At 38.5% G+C, this 19,651-nt stretch overlaps 3 protein-coding genes across 13 annotated transcripts; 2 read left to right on the top strand and 1 right to left on the bottom strand.

Annotated features, from left to right (window-relative positions):
* Positions 1-412: 412 nt before the first annotated feature.
* LOC124954700 (endoribonuclease CG2145-like) lies at positions 413-3,105 on the top strand. Of its 4 annotated transcripts, none has more exons than XR_007102619.1 (6): positions 413-531; positions 844-953; positions 1,038-1,245; positions 1,370-1,802; positions 1,883-2,205; positions 2,961-3,105. XR_007102619.1 is itself a non-coding variant. In XM_047508014.1 (5 exons), exons 2-5 carry the CDS (start codon positions 869-871, stop codon positions 2,111-2,113), a joined length of 957 nt encoding a protein of 318 aa, XP_047363970.1. In that variant the 5' UTR covers positions 413-531; positions 844-868; the 3' UTR covers positions 2,114-3,105. The 4 variants fall into 4 exon arrangements, 1 of the variants encoding a protein (XP_047363970.1); XR_007102621.1 differs by having other exon boundaries at positions 446-709; XR_007102620.1 differs by having other exon boundaries at positions 446-746.
* Positions 2,177-8,708, bottom strand: LOC124954698 (E3 ubiquitin-protein ligase TRAIP-like). Of its 4 annotated transcripts, none has more exons than XM_047508011.1 (7): positions 8,200-8,708; positions 7,740-7,990; positions 4,098-4,184; positions 3,638-4,009; positions 3,436-3,537; positions 3,222-3,335; positions 2,177-3,078 (listed from the first exon to the last, which is right to left on the bottom strand). In XM_047508011.1, the coding sequence occupies exons 4-7, from the start codon at positions 3,838-3,840 to the stop codon at positions 2,406-2,408; spliced, it is 1,092 nt and encodes a 363-aa protein (XP_047363967.1). In that variant the 5' UTR covers positions 3,841-4,009; positions 4,098-4,184; positions 7,740-7,990; positions 8,200-8,708; the 3' UTR covers positions 2,177-2,405. The 4 variants fall into 4 exon arrangements, with proteins under 4 accessions (XP_047363967.1, XP_047363964.1, XP_047363966.1 ...); XM_047508008.1 differs by lacking the exons at positions 7,740-7,990; positions 8,200-8,708 and adding an exon at positions 6,329-6,418 and having other exon boundaries at positions 2,177-2,738; positions 2,832-3,078; XM_047508010.1 differs by having other exon boundaries at positions 7,740-8,708.
* On the top strand, positions 5,440-19,505 carry LOC124954697 (alpha,alpha-trehalose-phosphate synthase [UDP-forming]). Of its 5 annotated transcripts, XM_047508004.1 has the most exons (13): positions 5,440-5,461; positions 6,699-6,705; positions 8,000-8,049; positions 9,358-9,463; positions 11,070-11,226; positions 12,837-13,001; positions 13,080-13,625; positions 13,721-14,094; positions 14,168-14,359; positions 14,846-15,182; positions 15,318-15,611; positions 15,725-15,994; positions 16,086-19,505. In XM_047508004.1, the coding sequence occupies exons 1-12, from the start codon at positions 5,455-5,457 to the stop codon at positions 15,974-15,976; spliced, it is 2,487 nt and encodes an 828-aa protein (XP_047363960.1). In that variant the 5' UTR covers positions 5,440-5,454; the 3' UTR covers positions 15,977-15,994; positions 16,086-19,505. The 5 variants fall into 5 exon arrangements, with proteins under 5 accessions (XP_047363960.1, XP_047363961.1, XP_047363958.1 ...); XM_047508005.1 differs by having other exon boundaries at positions 14,855-15,182; positions 15,725-19,505; XM_047508002.1 differs by having other exon boundaries at positions 15,725-19,505.
* Positions 19,506-19,651: the final 146 nt, after the last annotated feature.

Raw genomic sequence — 19,651 nt, 5'->3', positions numbered from 1 at the left:
ACGTTCTTGCTCGATCTTAAATCGATCATTTTCAGAAGGAAAATGAGCTTGACTATTTAACATCGTTGAAAAACTTAGAGGAATTGACTCTCATGGGCAATCCACTATCGGAAACGATGAATTATTATAAATTCGCTTTACACAGTTTGGCCAGAATAAAAAGTATCGATGGGTATAGTCTGTCGAATAAGACTTGCGGCTGCAATGATCCTTTCGCCTATGGATGCCTGGAAACGCAATCAGAAAACTGATCGTTAATCGTCTTAAAAATCAATGTTCATTGATATTAATCTCGAACAAATATACACGATAAAAATTCATTCCTTTAGTCATTCAAATTTTCGTGGAAGATCATAGATCCGTGTGATCTACGACGCGTAAAAAGAAATCTGTTTTATCGGCTGATAAGTTTACAATTATAAACTTTCAAAACTTTCTAATCGGACATTCGGTCTCACGTGATACGCCACTACGAATTTGATCGCTGCCGTCGTCAAACAGAGACGTATATATTTCGCGTATGCGAGGAAGGTATTTCAAGATTTACAAGCAATTAATTGGCTCGTTGAACTTACACTTTCTTTCTTTCTCATTTCACTATTTATCGATTATTGACTTTAATCATAACACATGGATCGATAATCAGCGAATTGAGGTTACCACGGATTGGTAACGGTGCGAATCGATGAGAGTTCTATCTCTTGAGAACGTGCGTTATTATAATCATTATTACTTTATATACATATGTATGTACATACATATTTTATATATATATATGTGTATGTGTGTGTGTGTGTGTGAGCACGTATATTTCATTTATTGTATACCTTTTCCTTTTTCAAGATAAAGCCCGACCGTATGCCCAAAGATGTATTTGACAAGTTGCATTGGACATAATTCTTTGTTGATTAATCTCTTTGTACACTTGTCATTTTTCTATCATGCATCAACAGGTAGCTATTACCTTATACATTAAGTTATACTATATAGATTATGAATATATGGTTAAATTAACAAACTCAAAATCACTCTTTTAGGACAAAATAATAATATAAATAAAAGTAGTAAGAATAATGTAATATCGCAAAATAATGGGCCAAAACTTTCTTCAATAAGCGACATGGAATTACAACGAATAACAGAAGAGTTATTTCGAAGAAATACTTGTTGCATTTATGAAAATATAACCGTGAGTTATCAAGGATGGATAAAAGGAGATAATATAACGGATAATGCTCCAAAACCGTAGGATATCTGGAAATTTATTATTTTTTTTTTTTTTTTTTTTTTTTTTTTTTTTTTTTTTTTTTTTTTTTTTTTTTTTTTTTTTTTTTTTTTCTACTTTTGACTTTTATACTTTTATCTTCAGATTATTGAGAGTTTCGTCAAACGTTTCCTCACACCCGACAATAAAAAAATTGAACAATCTCTTTGACAATTATGAATTAGATATCAGCAAAACAGAAGTTGTGACGAGAGAAGAAAGCGCGGAGGAGGATGAGTTCATTGATGCTCTTGCATCGTCGGACATTATAACATCGGTTATGAATTTTCTTGCTACAAAAGGATACTTTGCCATGAATCCGCAAACGTATAAAACTGTACTAAAGTCTATTTGGTTTCATCCTTACTCACGAATTAAAGGGTCGATTGGTAGTTCAGGATTTGAGCATGTATTTTTAGTAGAGAAAAAAAAGGATAACAGTATCGTCGGCCTACATAATTGGATCTATTTTGCTAAGCAAGAATCATTAAATAATCTTAATTATCTCGGTTATGGGCGCAAAGTTCTTCTCGATAATGTCAGTTATTTTTTAAATGAAAATCTTTCTCGTATCTACCTACTATACTCTTAAGTTAATAAAGAAATTTCCTTTTCCAGAAAGCTGCACTCGCAAAATTACATTTCAATTATAAAGAGCAATATAAAGCGTCGACTATGTTCATTGGAACATTACCAGAATTAGATATGGCAGTTTATACGCTATGTTTTTATGCCAGACCAAATGCAAAGTGCAGAATCTCCTTCGCAGGGCATAAATTTAATATCCAAACGTATACGTGGCAACGAAATAATGAAAATTTCGTTGGAGCAGCATTTCCTCTCATCTGATGACAACGACAACGACGACGACGACGACGACGACGACGACGATGACGATATATAAGAAAAATATATGTTCTCCGTTATTATTATTGATAAAGGTACTATAGTCTTTTTTGCTTTTGCATAATGATGTATATCTACGCACGCACGCATGCATACGTGCACGTATCAATTGTCAAAACATCCCTTAATTTACTAGTTGGGCAACAAATCAGATCAGGAGTGAAAAATACTGTACTATAAAAAAATTATGAATTAGGAATACTATTACGATTAATCACGTGTATGCAAGAGAGTATTATGTTAAATCAATAATGTCTTCTTCATGATGTTTCATTTTACTTGATTTTTCTCTTTCAGTTTTTTCTTTAGATGCCTTCGAGACCGCATTTGTACTTGTATCAGCATGTTTACATATATGTAATAGATTTTCAATGCTATTATCAAAAAGCACATCATTTTCATCATTCGTTTCCTCATGCATTTTAGAGAATCTAGTTTTCTTTAAGGGTATAGAAGTATCACTGTCCAAGTTCCTTAATTTGGAATAGTTTTTCGAACATTCATTATCCATTATTTCTACGATCGAAGAAGACGCATCGTTCTTTTCTATATTACTCTTTGATACAATCTGTTTAAGGAAGATAAAGAAATTATAACGATAGAAAAATAAGTAATGAAAATAATAAATTGTAAATAACATTCTTTTCTCTTGTTGACATACATGTTCTCTGTTATGCTTTGTTGGAGAAGAAATTGTATGCGTCCTCTTCTTAACAACTGATTTTTTTAACGTAGCACTAGTCAAACATTCCTCTTGCGTAACTTCATCTTTTCCTTTGACATTTTTCAGTGTGCCCGTAACCACACGATCGGAATTTTCTGCAATACCAAGAATCTTTTCGAGTTCGTTGACTCTCGTTTGTAACGCCAATTTTTCTTTTTTACAATTTGTAAACTCTTTGAGTAATCTGAAAAGATTAAAGTTTTAAGCCGTTTTAGCTGTTTCTTCTTTTTTCCTTTCTTTTTTCTTTTCTCTCCTCTTTTCCTTCCTTCACAAAATTACCCAATGAAAGAGAGTTCGCTCTATATAGAGGGAAATGCATTATAGTACCTGTTGTTCGAATAGCATTGCGAAGATGTCATAGTTAATTTGGCATGTTCATCTTGAAGATTCTTCACTTTAATTTTTAAACATCTGATCTTGCTTAAATTAGACATAGTTTCTCTAAAGCAAGAAATAAGAGACAATTGTATAACAAGGAAATAAGAGAGAGGGAAAGAGAGAAAGAGATTCCTTGGACGCGCGAATATTTCCAAATGCTTACTTTTTCATGATGGTTATGTACGTCAGAAGAGTAGCAGGATCTTTATCCCTTCCAATTATATCTTTAATGTCTTCAATTGGTGCGTCTAATAACATTTGTATACTAAAAGAAAGCAGAACGAAGGATATAAAGAAGATTTTAGATAAAATCCATATTGGATTGGAAAAGAAGCATAAAATTAAAGTTTAATAAACTTTGTTACTTTCTCAGTTCTTCAAGTTTTTTCTTCAATTGTATAATTTCCTTCTTGGCGCTTTCGTATCCCACGAGTTGTTCCTTAAAATATTTGGTCTGTTCCTTCAACGCATATATACCAGAGTTTTTCTCTTTGGTTTCACTCTCCAATTTCCTTACCTCCCTTCTCAGGCCTGCATTTTGTTTCTCTAACGTACTGTTTTTGGACATGAAATAATTTATATCCTTTTCTTTCAACAGAATTTGAAACTTGAGGCTCGCAAGTTTATCTTGGGTATAAGGATCACTTTCTACCGTAGTTTCGTTCGACACAGTCAGATACAATCTGTGAATACGATTGTGCGTTACTTTTTCCCTGCATTGTGGGCAAGTTTTCGACCTATAGAATAAAATGATGAAAATAAGTAAGAGAATCGTTTCGGACTTGGACCTTGGATTTATATATGTGTTCTAGAGGAGGTGCTTACCTCTCTAGCCACTGGCTAAGGCATTTAAAATGAAAGACATGTCCGCATCGTGTATAGAAAATATCATCAGGTTGTGTAAGTAAATCACTACATATGACACAAAGAAAATTCATTTTTTTTAAGAGAGGATACTATTCGACTAGGAACTGCAGGCGCGAAGACGTGTGATCGAAATGCTTTATGATTCTAACTCATTTATTTCGGTCAAATATTATTTTCCCTCTTCGAAATTTATTTCGCGATGGATAATCGTTCTTTTAGTTGGGATGAGTAAAAAAGGTTAGGGCTTTTGTACGTCGACGAACCGTTGCTGCGACGATCATATTTCAAATAATATCACGGGAAAAGTCGATCCTAACCGAGCGACCGATAAACATACATCATACCATCACATACATACATACATATATGTATATATATATATATATATATATATATGTTTATATACGTCTTCTTGTATAATAACTAATAATATTGCGAGTAATGGTATCGATAGATAGTTTAGGGGAGAACAGGGAAAAGAGAGAGAGAGAGAGAGAGAGAGAGAGAGAGAGAGAGAGAGAGAGAGAAGAAAAGAAAAGAAAAGAAAGAGAAAATCGGAAAGAAATGAAAGAACGGCGACGACCGATAATTTGAGCGCGACAATCGAGCTCTTTTGAATTTTCCCGCTGATTCTCTAAGATTCTCTAATCGCCAACTTCAGGATCGTTCGAATGAGTCGAGTGAATTTGAAATGGCAAAGAAAAGAAAGCCAATCCATTTCAATAAATTATAATAAGATTTGAAAATCCGAAAATCGCAATATATCGTAATAACTCGTGAAAATTATATTTTGTGTTTGCGGCATTCGAAAGGAGAGACGAATGAGTCGGTTCGATCGATCGATCGATCCATCGATCCATCGATCCAAGCTTTAGGTCCGAGATTAACGAGAGGTTAAAGATGCGTTTAACGGCATAAAACCGAAAACTTTCTCTCGAGGAGAAATGCATTTTCGAAGAATAAGAGAAAGAGAGAGAGAGAGAGAGAGAGAGAGAGAGAGAGAGAGAGATAGAATAACGGAGGGTAATATTAAGGACCAATCGGTATAGAAGAAGAAGAAGAGAGAAAAAAGAAAAGTGCCGATTGGTCAAGCGTAACACCTGTCGATCAGGCTCTCGGCAAATCGAAGAGGTATAGGGAACGTTGCCCTTGGCTAGCCTTTCTAGGGAATCCAAAATAGACGTACGGAGTGTTGGGATAGATGAGGATTGGCCAACCTGTCGTGAAAGACGTAGAATCGATAGGGACGAGGGTTTAGGTTGCTTCGAAACTTCGGGAAGAAAGTAGCAGCGCAGAAGTGGTACCTTCTCCTCGTATGATAGGTACGCTTCTACGACGCTCTTGTAAAAACACTAGACCAGTCGGTGTCAAATTTTCGGAACGTCTCGCGTAGATGCGCGAATAAAGGAATCGTGATCGGTTTTTCGAGGTGACGAAAGGGCAAAAACGACGAATCGGCGCGGCTTTAACGGTAAGAAGAATCGTTCGTTCTTTAACACACGAGCTAACTACTAGGTGCTTCCTCTTCGAAATCCACATAGAGAGTTGTTCTCTCGATCAAATGGCATACCGGTGATGGCTACGATAATTGCGAAATAATTTTCGCATGGATCACGTCATCTCCCCCCATGTTACCTTTTTACTCATAAACGAGCATTATCTCTCGACCATGGCTAAGCTTAACGTTCTTATTATCGGCTTTTCCCTAACATTAATATTTCCTTTTTCGTATTTCGCGCGATGGACGACGAATCATTAACGAGATACTTCTCTTTTCCAAAGGATAACCTTGAATTTCTGATCGATATCTCGCGCGTTACGTTAATACTACGCGTCAACTAGTAACGACACTAATAATAACATTAGTTATCGCGCAAGAAAAAGAATTGCATATTGTAAATATGCATATTGCACGGAAAATAGATATAAGGAAAAAACATTCAGTGGCGTCGAGGGGAATAAAGGGGAAAAGCGAGGTCGAAGCAGTGTTTTTAGCGAAACATTGACGAAAGGTGTCGTGGGGGTGTACGTACATTAGAAACGTCGATCGTACCGCGTTTGATTTCGCGCTCATTTTCATCGATGCCCTACGATAATAGCCGAACTCGAGCGAAAATTTCCGAACGCAAACGTAAGTTTCGCTGGACGTTTGTCACGCACGTCTAAAATGATAGAAAAGTAAATAATACCCTCGGTTTATGAATTTGATTAAAATATCCATCGAAATGGTAAGAAATCGTGTGTGCTTCTTCTTCCCTCTTCCTCTTCTTCTTCTTTTTAGGATTTTGTTCTGACGGTGCTTTTCAAAGCAAAATTACGTTATCCTCGAGATCGAGTTAATGGAAAAATTGTACTTGATATTGGCTAATACCTTTGGATGAATATAGTTTGACACATTTTTCGAATCGTTTATCATGTACACGATAGCTGAACTATATCGACGTTGGATAGAGTCAGCGGAGCAGGAAGGAGAGGAAAAAAAATATCGTTTGGGAGTATCGCGCGGGTCGCTTACGCGAGTCCAAGAGAAGAAATCGATCGCACGTTTATGTTTTTCAGATCTACGGTAATAAGAAGCAAGGGACAGGCGAGAGGAAGGGGTGAAGCCAAAAGGCGGGACAAGAAAGATGGGCGAGCGTGACACCGCGTGCGCGACGCGTGCCAATCTTCCTCGGCATTTGATCGCGGCTGATTAATTAACGACAATAACACGTGATCAAGAGCTGACAATAATACTCGCTTCCTCTTTCCTCTGGATCATTATCGCGCATCGTCGTTGGAATTTTTATTACGCCTTTGTCTCTCTCTCTCTCTCTCTCTCTCTCTCTCTCTCTCACCATTTTTGTTCTCTTTATTTTTTTTCTTGTCATCGCAATATTTATATCAATCGAGTTGATCTCTTTGATTTATTATTTCACGTACAAACGTTATATTACCTACAAACGCGTATTATAAATGATTAGAAATAAGTGCATGTAAACCATTTGTTTGCACTTGTACGCGATAGCGATGCCATTCGCGTACAAGTCGACGATAAAAGTAGACCAGCGAGTTCGATTCTTTTTTTTTATTTGTCGTTAAACAATGCTCCCTCCGCCCTCCCCTCCCGCTCTTTAAGCATATATGTCATGTGCAGGGTATAGTCATCCTTAAAACGAACTTTGACTCGAGCCAGTTTCATTTTCTAAGAAAGTAAAGATCTCGAATGGATAATCGGATTCTGATTCTGACGATGACGACCCCGTGGCGTTCGAGCTAGATTCGATAGCCGTTATCGCTCTTTTCACTGGGCTTTAGAAGAGACAAAGAGAGATCGATTCCGAGTCTTGGACTCTGGAATCCACGACGTCTTGGCCACGTTTATTATTGACGTCAATGACTATCAGTAAATTTGACGAAAGAAATCGGGGGAGAGAGAGAGAGAGAGAGAGAGAGAGAGAGAGGAGACAAGCGCAAGTAGAAAAAATCGATTTTTCTGCAGGAGTAGGAGCAAACGTAACGATTTCTACTGAAATTCCAAAACAAAGTTGAAAGTTTAGGTGCGTCTATCGAAGGAACGATAACGTTCGAGATAAAGACGAATATATTAGTTTATTGTACCTAGTTCAGTTTCATCATTTTGATTCGTTGAGTCTTCTCGTCTTATCGTCGAGTCTTTATATTCCCTCTCATTTTTCGCATTTAAATTGTCTTATCTATTGGCGGCACGATTTATGTACAATTTCGTTTTCTCTCATTTTCTTCTTGTTACTCGTGCCCTTTTATCGTATCCACCATCGTTCATTTCGGTAATAACCATCTCTATCCATCTCTTTTTCGCGTTGCGTATGATTTCGAAAGAAACTCGTATTCTTTTATAGGAACCAGAAAAAGAATCGGAAATATCATCTTCATCGTCAACATCGTCGACGTAATTATCATCATTTCGAGAGAGAAAGAGAGAGAGAGAGAGAGAGAGAGAGAGAGAGAGAGAGAGAAAGAGAGAACGGGAAAGATGAAAAACACGAGGAGGAACGTGCTTTTCGAGAATGAATCGCGATAGAGAGAGAGATAACCCTACGTTTCTCGGTGGTAGGCGAGTTTCTTTTCGATGAAACGCGTAGGAGCGATGAGGCGAGGAGGGTACTTTCTCGTGTTTACGGTGAAGGAAGCGGCGGTGGTCGAGAGGTTGCGGCCCCGTCATTGATATCGTCCTAGGAAGAACGTACTTTGGACCAATTCGCGAAAACAAATAAACTACATTCGGCCTTTGCTTCGGTACCGCTTCGATCAGGCATCGCGGTTAAATGCTTTTTTTCTTTACATCCCTCTCCCCTCTCTCTCTCCCTCTCTCTCTCCCTCCCTCTCTCTCTCTCTCTCTCTTTCCTCCCACTCCATCGTTAGACGTCCAATCGATCGCAAACGCAACCCCAAATAACTTTTCTCATTTTTCCCGTTCGTTGTCGGATTCTCCTATCGCTCTCACTCTCTACTCGTTCCCTATCACTTTTTCTATCACGAGATAATCAAAGAAGCTGACCGATCATAGCGCTTTAGCCTGTTGATTAACGGCAACGCAACATCGACGAGAGCAACAGCATCACCACCACCACCACCACCACCACCACCACCACCACCACCACCACCACCACCACCACCACCAACACCAGCACCACCAGCAACAACAGCAGTGGCACTTTGGGAGAAAATAAAAAGAGGGGAATAGAGATTAGAGAGAGAGAGAGAGAGAGAGAGAGAGAGAGAGAGAGAGAGAGAGAGAGACGTCCTTCGGTGCACCTCAACCAGAGTTGCGTCGCCTCTCGTGTATATATATACACGGTTACGCGGATATACGTAGACACTAGTGCAAAGAATAGACGAGGAGAAGTGTGCGCGATCTCGCGCAAGAAAGAAACGAGCGGACACGTGACAAAGGAGATCGCGGAAACGCGCGTATACGCGACACCTTACTCTTTTAACCGCATACGCGAGTGAAGCATTACGACGCGAGTTTAAACGCGCTCTTTCTCTGCTTGTTTTTTTTTCTTCTTCTTTTCCTTTTTATCCCTCTTTTCTCTTCACGATTATATACCAAGGGGAACTTGTCCCTCTCTTTATTTCCTTTTCCCTTATACCTTACTCCCGCTTTGGGTTCAGTTTTCTTTAACCTTTGAGAAAGTCAACGCGATGTCCAAAATATCGACGACGAAAAAGAATATGCTCGACGGCATGTTCACAGAAACGGGAAGCTTCACCTCCAACGGAAGCATGATCGTAGTGAGCAACAGGTTGCCGTTTGTGCTGAAGAGAAACGAGCTGTCTGGTAAACTGGAACGAAAGGCCAGGTTAGTTGTAGTATGCATAGCGTTCGTCCTTGCACCCATCGATCTATTTTTTTATGGGTGCAAACAACGAAAACAACACCTACACCCCTTCTTCTGATAAACGCGTTTCTTTATATCGCTCTTTTTTTCTTTTTTCCTTCTTTTTTCATCGCTTTTTCTCTAAAGCATGATCGAAGAAATAACAACGGTTCATCTTTCGAGCTAGGAGAAACATGAGACTCGAGACTCGGGTGGCAAATGTTGTTCGTTCATCGATGAAGGTCGCTCGTATTTTTTCCTAGATCCTTTTTATCTGGTATATACGCGATCCTATCGTAAATTCGCTCTTTCCGGTCTTCGTTTGACGTAACGATCGATCAACGTTGAGAAACGTTAGAATGATTTTTTGAAATGACGCCAAATTAAGATGACTAATTTGTCACGAAATACACGTTATTGCGTAAGGGAAACGAAGGGAGCGTAATCGATATAAAAAAAGAAGATACACCGATCTCGAGATTCGCTCTACTTCTTTAGCTATTATTGAGTCTTTCTTTTTATTTAAACATTTATTTTTGGTCATGACTATAGTTTTCGTTAGAAATCGTTTTCTAATGGAGCTAATAACCGAGATAAGAAAAATAAATTTTCCCTTTCGATTGTCTTGTTCTTCTCTTTCTTTTTCCTATCTTTTTTTTTTTTTTCTTTTTTTTTTTTTTGCGATATACGTATGTACGTACGTTCGTTGAACCACGAATTTCATCGTAATCATTCACGTGCAATTCCATTGATTTATCGAGGAAGCAGAGTTTTCTGCTTTTACGTTCATTCAGAGATAAAAATTGAAATTTTGTGAGAGGACGTTAATGATAAGGAATGAGAGTCGGATTTTGACGTCGTTTTCCTTCGTTTAAATTTCGAAATAGGCTTTCATCCTCTGATGCCTATTCGTTGTAACATCAAATTTCTTACATACATTACAGTATCTATGTTGTAAACGTTGCTAAGTGTCAAAGTTGAAAAGGAAAGAAAAAAGAAAATTTTTAAATACATACTCGCTGTTTACATTTTTTCTCTCTCTCTCTCTCTCTCTTTCTCTCTCTCGAAGTTTAGAGACTAGTCGAGAGGTCACGTTGATCGAAATTTCAGGAGTCGATGATAGTACAAACGCAATCATACAATGTCGATTGCATAGCACACGTGCGTTTCAAAAGTCGTGCGGAAAGTTGGCGATATAAAAGAGTCATTTGTTTTCTGTTATAAGAGAGAAGAGAACGAGAGATATATATTCCAAACTTCGGATACGTATCTTATCGAGTTTATATTTTCAAAGATGCTCTAGAAAACATTTACTACTATCTTCGTCGACCGATACGTATTACGTAGGCGATCCCTTGGATTTATTATTATTGATTTTGCATTTAACGCGACATTGTAACGCGTGTCTGGAGCATGGATAAAGATTCTTTTCTTTTGTTTTTTTTTCTTGCTTTTTGTTCATCTCGAAACGCTTTTCAGCCACGATGTCTTATCGATATAAATAAAAAAATAAACACTTAAATCTCTCCATGATATGATTTCGTTTAATCCTTAATTATTGACTTTGTACTCTTACGGTTTCTTCTAGCGCCGGTGGTCTCGTAACTGCGGTTGCACCGGTCGTAATAAGTGGAAATGGAGTTTGGGTCGGATGGCCTGGCATGCATATGGAGAATCTTAATGAACCGATACCAGAATCGGATCCAAACGATCGAACGCCAACAGCCGGTCTTCTATCTAGTAAGGTACGACTCGTACGAATAAAAATATCGATCGAACGTTTCATCGAATCGTTCCATGTTCGTACGTAGAGGAAGAGGAAGAAGAAGAAAATGCGCGTTCATTGCGATCGTGAAGAAATAGTTTGAACTCATAGAAACAAGTTCACGAGATCGTGAAATAGATTTATTCACTCTTAAGATATTATTACGGACGAATTTATTTTCGTCCTCGGACTCGAATAACGTGCTGCATAGATCGCTAAAAATAATTCCATTTACCTTCGGGCGCGCTCGAGTTCGATTCTCTTGTAGTATGCTTGCGTGAAAAAAAAAGTGCGTTCTTCAACGTAGGTCGTTATTTCGAAACAATTAGATCTCCTCGTATTTAACTCGAAACGTTAACGCGTCAGTGACGTCCGCGTCGACGATTAGTATGCAACGATTCAAATATAGACAATGAGGTACTGGCTCGCCCTTGGCATTGCTATTCTTTTACTATTTTCTTTTTTCTTTTCTTATTTTTTTCCCCCTACGTTCTTCGATGTTCTTACTATTTCTTTCATATTATTTTTCTCCTACGTGCATATGCGGATATAATATATAAACACGTGTTTTCGTCTTCGAATGAGAATAGACATTTGTGGTAGACAAGACACGAGTAGAAGACAAAGGAGAGCCTGAGATGATAAAAGAGAGATAAAAGAGGTGCGCGATGGAGCATTAGACGAGATACGAACTCTTTGCAAACGATTCGTGTTAACGAGCCCCCTCGACGATTCGCATTAATTACTAGCCGACGATCGTTTAACTCCTTCTCCTCCTTCTCCTTCTTTTTCTTCTTCGCCTTCTTCTTTCTTATATCCATTATTCTTATCGTTGTGTTGGACAGCCTGACCGGTTGACGTACACCCACGCGAGATTACCGATAAAACCGCGTTTGTTTTCTCTTCTGAGCGGCCTGCCTAGTCGCAAAAAAGGGTACAAAAGTTATCCAAATTGATTTGGTACGTCGGATACGACGATTGCCAAGTTAATTTTCTATCGATCGATACGTCAATTTTCTCTTCCATCGGTATGAGATTATAAAAGAGCACGGGTCAACTCGACAGATTCCGAGTACAGTTAGGTAATAACGAATTACAAATGATACAGAGACGATGGATTGAGATGGGAGAGGTCGATCTAATCTAACCGTGCGCTTAACCCGCGTTCGTACGAGATATCGAACTTGAACTCGAATAATTGAAAGAAACGATAAAAATTCGCTTATAACGCAGAAGAAGAAAACGAAGACACGGGAATGGGTATGAAGCAACGATCTCGTGTCACGATAATCGTATCGCGAGGTCGGCAGGGGTTATCGTTTTTTAAACACGATACAAAAGCGAGCGAGCGAACGAGCGAGAGAGTGAAAGAGAAGCGTGCTATCCTTTTCATTCGATTCGTTCGATCGTTTCATCAAAATTTCGCGGTCCACGCATCGCGAGCATGATGCGAGTATTATCACGTGATAGTCGGATATAACAAACATTTTGCCTTTGAACGAATCGAATTTAAAATATTGTGCGAGGGTATCTCATTGTTGCTTACGCTTCATACATGTTTCTTTTCTTTTCTTTTCTTTTTTACTTTAGGTCGTAGCCGTACACGTAGATCCTGGTATCTTCGATTCTTACTACAATGGGTGCTGTAACGGAACGTTTTGGCCGCTATTTCACTCGATGCCGGATAGGGCGACTTTTATCGCCGATCATTGGCGCGCTTATTCGGCCGTCAACGAAAAATTTGCAGCCAAGACAGTGAGTTAACAAAGAGCAGAGAGCTAGAGAGCTAGAGAAAGGAAGGTTTTCATCTTTCCCTTTTGTCGCGTTCGTCAGGTCGGCGCTTTGGAGGAGATCCACAAGGAACAAGCGAATCAGAATAACGGCACTCCTCTTGTTTGGATTCACGATTATCACTTGATGACGGCAGCCAATTGGGTCAGACAGGTCGCCGACGAAAAGAATCTGAAATTGAAGTTGGGCTTTTTCCTTCACATTCCATTCCCACCTTGGGACATATTTCGACTCTTCCCATGGGCGGACGAGATACTTCAGGGTATGCTAGGTTGCGACATGGTCGGTTTTCATATTCAAGATTACTGCTTGAATTTCGTCGACTGTTGTCAAAGGAGCCTCGGCTGTAGGGTCGATCGTAAAAATTTGTTGGTCGAGCATGGCGGTAGAACCGTACGCGTACGGCCACTTCCAATCGGCATACCCTTCGATAGATTCGTCTCTCTCGCTGAAACGGCTAACAAGGTTATGCTTACCAATCAAAAGATTGTCCTGGGAGTCGATAGACTCGATTATACAAAGGGTCTTGTACATCGTTTGAAGGCCTTCGAAATGTTGCTGGAAAAGCATCCGGAACATCGTGAACAGGTGATACGAGAACGCACATAGACGGTATATTATTTACAATATATATATATATGCGCACGCATATAACCGACAATTGGAATATTTTGATTTATCAGGTAACCATGCTACAAATCGCCGTACCTTCGAGAACGGACGTGCGAGAGTATCAAGATTTGAAGCTCGAGATGGATCAATTGATAGGATGTATAAACGGTCGTTTTACCACGCCAAATTGGTCACCGATACGTTATATCTACGGTTGCGTCAGTCAGAACGAATTGGCGGCCTTTTACAGGGATGCCGCCGTCGCTCTGGTCACTCCTCTCAGGGACGGCATGAATTTGGTTGCGAAGGAATTCGTTGCTTGTCAGATAAACACACCGCCGGGTGTTTTGATAGTATCACCTTTTGCCGGTGCCGGCGAAATGATGCACGAGGCCTTGATATGTAATCCTTATGAGATAGACGAGGCCGCCGAAGTGATCCATCGGTAAAATTTCTTTTCTCCTTCAATCATGTTCCTTTTTCTTTTCTCTAACGTTCCTTTTAACGTACCTCGACAGGGCTCTCACTATGCCGGAGGATGAACGTACTCTGAGGATGAATCATTTGCGCCGTCGTGAAAGGATTTACGACGTCAATTATTGGATGAAATCCTTCCTTCAAGTTATGGGCTCGCTCGAGGAGCACGATTCCGTCGGTGCTACGACGATGCAACCGGTAACAATGGACGATTTTGACGATTACCTGAGCAAGTAGGTATTCATTATAGCGTTATGCGACGTGCATGACACTGGGCCCGACCGTGCCCGCATGCGCTTCTCAATCGGTTAGCCTCTTACGAGGAGCTCTATGTCTTGTATATAAATACATCGTATATACATGTGACACCGCTTGGTAACGTATTCACGTTGCTACCGAAAAATTCAGCGTTCTTTTGGGAGGAGACAGGAGGGGGGGGGCGGCGGTGCGGGTAGAAAGAAAACAATAAAAGGAACATTCCTATTTAAAAGGAAAAAAAAAAAAAATCAGCATGAGTTTGGGTTGCGTCGCACCGTAATTACGAAACTTTTGCCAGTGCTTCCGTTATTACTTTCGGCCTCCCTTAGAAAATTGTACAATACACGAACGGATCTTTGCGGGGCTTTTTATGCCGGGAAGGTGGTGCCGGGCCCGCGCCTGCGAATGCGACTACCCACGACTCATGATGAAAGCCAGGTAACGATCCAGTGATGACACATGTCCCCTAGGTATATCGGCGATAATCACAAGTTGGCCCTCTTATTGGATTACGACGGAACCTTGGCACCGATCGCAACTCATCCGGATTTGGCGATCTTGCCGTTGGAAACGAAAAACGTCTTGCATAGACTCTCCAACATGTCTGACGTTTATATAGCCATTATATCTGGTAGAAATGTGAATAACGTTAAATCAATGGTCGGTATAGAGGGTATTACTTACGCCGGTAATCACGGCTTAGAGATTTTACATCCCGATGGAAGCAAATTCGTTCATCCTATGCCGATCGAATGCGAAGGAAAGGTGGCCAATTTGATGCAAGCTCTGCAGGATCAGGTACACTCTCTTCTCTTTCTTTTTAAAAAAGAAAAGAATCTTTATTTTATAGATCTCTAACGATCTTTTTTTCTGGCCCCTCCCTCCCCAACTCCTCTTCTTTTCCCCTATGTACGAATTTGTCTATGAATGAAGCTGTGCAAGGACGGTGCATGGGTAGAAAACAAAGGAGCCTTGCTAACGTTCCACTATCGCGAGACACCGATGGAAAGACGTCCCGAAATGGTGAATCAGGCAAAGAAATTGATCGAGAAGTCCGGTTTTAAGGCATGCTCGGCGCATTGTGCCATAGAGGCGAAGCCCCCCGTCGAATGGAACAAAGGGCGAGCCTCGATCTATATTCTCCGTACGGCTTTTGGTTTGGATTGGAGCGAACGAATAAGGATCATTTACGCCGGTGACGATGCCACCGACGAGGATGCTATGAAAGTTAGTCCATTCGCTCCTCATATGTTTTCTTCTTTTTTTCTTTCTCTTAAATTAAACAATTTAACAATTTTACTAGCTCGATCGTACATACAAAAAAATAAACTTTGTTACAGGCTCTAAAGGGTATGGCTGCTACCTTCCGCGTAGCTTCGTCTCACATTATACGTACGTCGGCTGAAAGACGTTTGCCAAGTACGGATTCCGTTCTAACCATGCTAAAATGGGTCGAGAGACATCTTAGCAAGCGTAAGCCGCGTAATAGCACCGAAATACAATCGAAATTCCGACGCAGTAGTGCAGGTATCACCATGGAGATGTCTTATACACCGACGAGCACACCGACTAACGCAACGTTAGAATCGTAAACGGTACTTTTGTAGTATGTACGTATTTTATTCAAAATACGTTAGCGTGCCGATCTGATATCTATGATTAATCGGATCAAACGCCAGGTTTATAATAATCTACTTTTAGTAAGAATACGACGATAGACGATGAGAGAGAAAGAAGGAAGTATAGGAAGAATGAGAAATATAGGGGAACAAGAGTAACAATGATCGTAACACTGTATCGTGTACTGTAAAAGAAACAAAACGTATGCGATATCGAATCTATGGATATCGATATCCTGAGGAGACTGTCATTTTTATAAAAAAAAACTTCGATCGTTTAACAAATTTTAATTCCTTCGTTAATCATATTCACCGGTACGGTCGCGAGTACGACGATACTTCCACGACGTCTGATGGACGTATAAATATACATAATACGTACAAGATAATAGATAATTAGTTAGAAAATGGAACTGAATTTTTCAACTTTAAGCTACATAGTATCTCTTTTCTTTTTTTCGAAATTGAGATCGATGTTTTCTTAGGAATTAGTAGGCAACTTTTAGTCTGATTTACGTCTCTATGAGAGATCATGATAATAAAAAGTAAACATGTCCAAAGAACTCGCTGCCGTTGTATTCAGGCGATGGAAGAGGCTCCATAGATTTACGAGAAGTAGGACTTAGTCGTTCGATCTTGGATGTTATACGTTGTCCAAGGAAGAGGAAGAAGGAGAGAATAAGAAAAAAAAAAATGAGAGCAGTTTAGAATAGATCGTGCGTATGTTCCTTTTTTTTTTTTTTTTTTTTTTTTTTTTTTCATTGGATTTTGACATTTTTCAAGAGAAAACGAAAAAAAAAATTCGGAACGCGCTATAAAATAACAATAATAATATTTCTTTTGAAAGAATTTTCCCGTAATGATCGAGATCGATCTTCCTCTTTATATCTCTTTTCTCTTCGTAATTATTTTTTATCTTTAATCTTTAAAATGATCAGATATCAATCAGTCGTGTGAGACGGTGGTAAAGAAGAATAATTTTTAAGAAAGATCAATTGTAAAGAATTTTTGTCATCTTAATAACATCTTCTGTCAAATATCATTGGTATACTTGGTATCGTAAAGAAAGTCGCTTATTCATTTGCAGCTTCTTCGATAACGTTTCTTTTCATATTGGGTGCTCTTTTATAAAGCTAAACATTTAATTGATTGATTGATTAATTTATTTGAACAAGATGAAAAGTTTCTTCGAAAGTTACAGTGCCAATCTAAAATCTCATATCAATAGCGTATTAATAAATGTCAATTTAGGGGTAAGGAGTTAACGAGCGTGTACCAATATCTTTTACATGCGTATCTCTTAAGCAATACATGCATAATGAATGTGCGTTAGCGATACTATATTTTATTGACGAAACAATGATATATAGACTCGTATAAGTAAATTGTAAGATTCTTATAGATTTTTCACTTTTTCTAAAAATAGTATAAGTCGTACGAGACGTTCTTTTTTTTTCTATAAGTTTTTCAAGACTCTCGAAACGCTATTGATCATTTCTTCGTGTGAAATATCTTTACAAAAGTTTGCAAGACAAAACGCGACGATTTGAAATGTCCTCCATTTTGCGAGACACGAAAGAGTAACTTTATCGATTCTTCATTCCCACCGATCGATCTTTTTTAAATATGTACTATATGTGTAAATACATGCATACGCACGTACATGTAAACAAATGTAATACGCGCACACATACACACACACACACACGCGTTCACACATACATGTACGTTCTATCGTTAAATCGTTAATCGTACTAGATGGCGAAATATTACCACGTTACGTGGATCGACCAAGAAAATTAATTTTCCGCACATTCGTTGATTTCCTCTCTCTCTCTCTCCCCGTCCCCGTTCGTTTCCTTTTTCTTACCCTTTTCTTGTCCTTCAAATGAACGAGAATTATACCTTGTTCAAAGTCTATTGAAAACGAACGAGAATGGCTCGTTACGATATTCTCACCTACGTACACTTTTGAAACGAATGTATATATATATAAAGAGTGCAGAATTTTGAATCTTAGTTTTGTATATAAATAAATAGTTTCTAGATCGTCATGGGTGTGCATATACATATATACATATGCGTACGTATAGGAGACGATAAGCACGCACAGAAATAAAAAGATACGTGGTAACCGAACGCACGAGCACCACGCATATGTTGTGTATGTATTTATTATGTATATATAAAAAGGGACGCGTTATGTATGTGTAATATGTATATATCTGCGCACGTTAGCATGTATATATACTTATACACGGAGGAAAAAAGCGCGTGCTGCATTTTTGCATAAATCTATTTGTAGTTCGTTCCGATGGTTGTATAAGCGAAGGCATTCAAAACGGAGAAATAAATGTCCTCGATAAAGATGCTTGTCAATCACGTATTCAAATTGTACGTTTTTTTTTTGTTTGTACGTAGTAATGCACATTAGTTGACATTAGAAGAGTCCTTTTATAGAACGATTGCGAGTCCTTAATGATAATTATTTGAAAAGGAGTGATTATATCGTCTTATCATTCGTTTTCTTTTTCGTTCACAATTATAACGATAACACTCGGGGGAATGAGATCACTAGACGATTATTTTATTTTTCTCTGGGTAACCTTTGCTTCTGCCGTCATGACCGATTAAAATTGTTTTGACGATGATGAAGCCGGTGAAATGGGTCGATGATTACTGCAACGACCCATCGCGAGTATCGTCATTGCGATATCAAGAATTTCTCCATTTATTTTTACGTAAAACGTTTACGAGACGTTCTCATTAATTCTTTTTTCCGTAAATACTTTTTTTCCTTACATGCCTTTTATATGGACAACTGTACACGTCCAAACGATAATATTTACATGCAATAATCATAATAGTACTAGCGAGCAATATCAACGAGATATTACGAATTTCCGTGCGATGGTGGATTTATGGACAAGAAATATTAAGACGAAATAATGTGTTTTACTTGAAAAATATTATTTCGCTTAGATCGGACACATAAGAAATAACTTTAATGGATTTCGTTAAAAATACGAAAATACCCGAACAAGTTTGGACGATAACTCGACGATTATATAATAAATAATCGGTGTTAGTATTGCTCCTTTCAAAATATTATATAGATATAAACTATATGAATATTACTTATATAGTTAACGTATTGAAAATAATCCGTAGAATTTCCAGAATGGTACGATGTTATAAAAGTCAATGCAAAAAATGCCTAATTGTTAAAGAAAATTATTTTTCGAGTTTATCTTTCTTCGAGTTGTATGCCATATTGTCGGCGACAAAGTGACGCTTCTCGGAATGGTTTGTGACATTGATCGAAAGCTAGATGGCGATCAGTGATGTAAATAAATGGGAGGAACGTGAAAGCCGTGATTTTGACGGCTGCCAAGTTAATCTTTCTTTTGTAATCTCATGGGCAAACGTAATAGCTCTTTCCTACATCGAAGATTAAACTAAATGTGTTTGATTTATTGAAATAAATATGTTTGGAACGATACGATTAATTAATATTTACACGATAGTTGTAAGAATACGATAGTTGTTAACATCGTGAAGTTAATGTAATATTAACGAATAATTTAATTTGATTCGTACGCACGATCATTAGACGACTAGTTTATTCGGTTAAATTTAGATTGGTGC

The sequence above is a fragment of the Vespa velutina genome, chromosome 16 (genome assembly GCF_912470025.1).
Source record: "Vespa velutina chromosome 16, iVesVel2.1, whole genome shotgun sequence".
Lineage (NCBI taxonomy): Eukaryota > Metazoa > Arthropoda > Insecta > Hymenoptera > Vespidae > Vespa > Vespa velutina.
The sequence above is the reverse complement of the archived record's forward strand: the minus strand, read 5'-3'. Positions and strand labels throughout refer to the sequence as shown.

Excerpts from the sequence above, each read along its gene's own strand:
- LOC124954697 (XM_047508004.1), top strand. Across the intron at positions 8,050-9,357 it reads TCATCGTCAACATCGTCGAC|AAACGGGAAGCTTCACCTCC; the intron begins GTAATTATCATC and ends GCATGTTCACAG. Across the intron at positions 13,626-13,720 it reads ATCCGGAACATCGTGAACAG|GTAACCATGCTACAAATCGC; the intron begins GTGATACGAGAA and ends TTGATTTATCAG.
- LOC124954698 (XM_047508009.1), bottom strand. The coding sequence starts at position 6,360 with ATGGATATTTTAATCAAATTCATAAACCGAGG. Across the intron at positions 4,185-6,328 it reads ATCAAATTCATAAACCGAGG|TGATTTACTTACACAACCTG; the intron begins GTATTATTTACT and ends TGTCATATGTAG. Across the intron at positions 3,538-3,637 it reads AAACTTGAAGAACTGAGAAA|TATACAAATGTTATTAGACG; the intron begins GTAACAAAGTTT and ends GCTTTCTTTTAG.
- LOC124954700 (XM_047508014.1), top strand. The coding sequence starts at position 869 with ATGTATTTGACAAGTTGCATTGGACATAATTCTTTGTTGATTAATCTC. Across the intron at positions 1,246-1,369 it reads ACGGATAATGCTCCAAAACC|ATTATTGAGAGTTTCGTCAA; the intron begins GTAGGATATCTG and ends TTTTATCTTCAG. Across the intron at positions 1,803-1,882 it reads GCAAAGTTCTTCTCGATAAT|AAAGCTGCACTCGCAAAATT; the intron begins GTCAGTTATTTT and ends TTCCTTTTCCAG.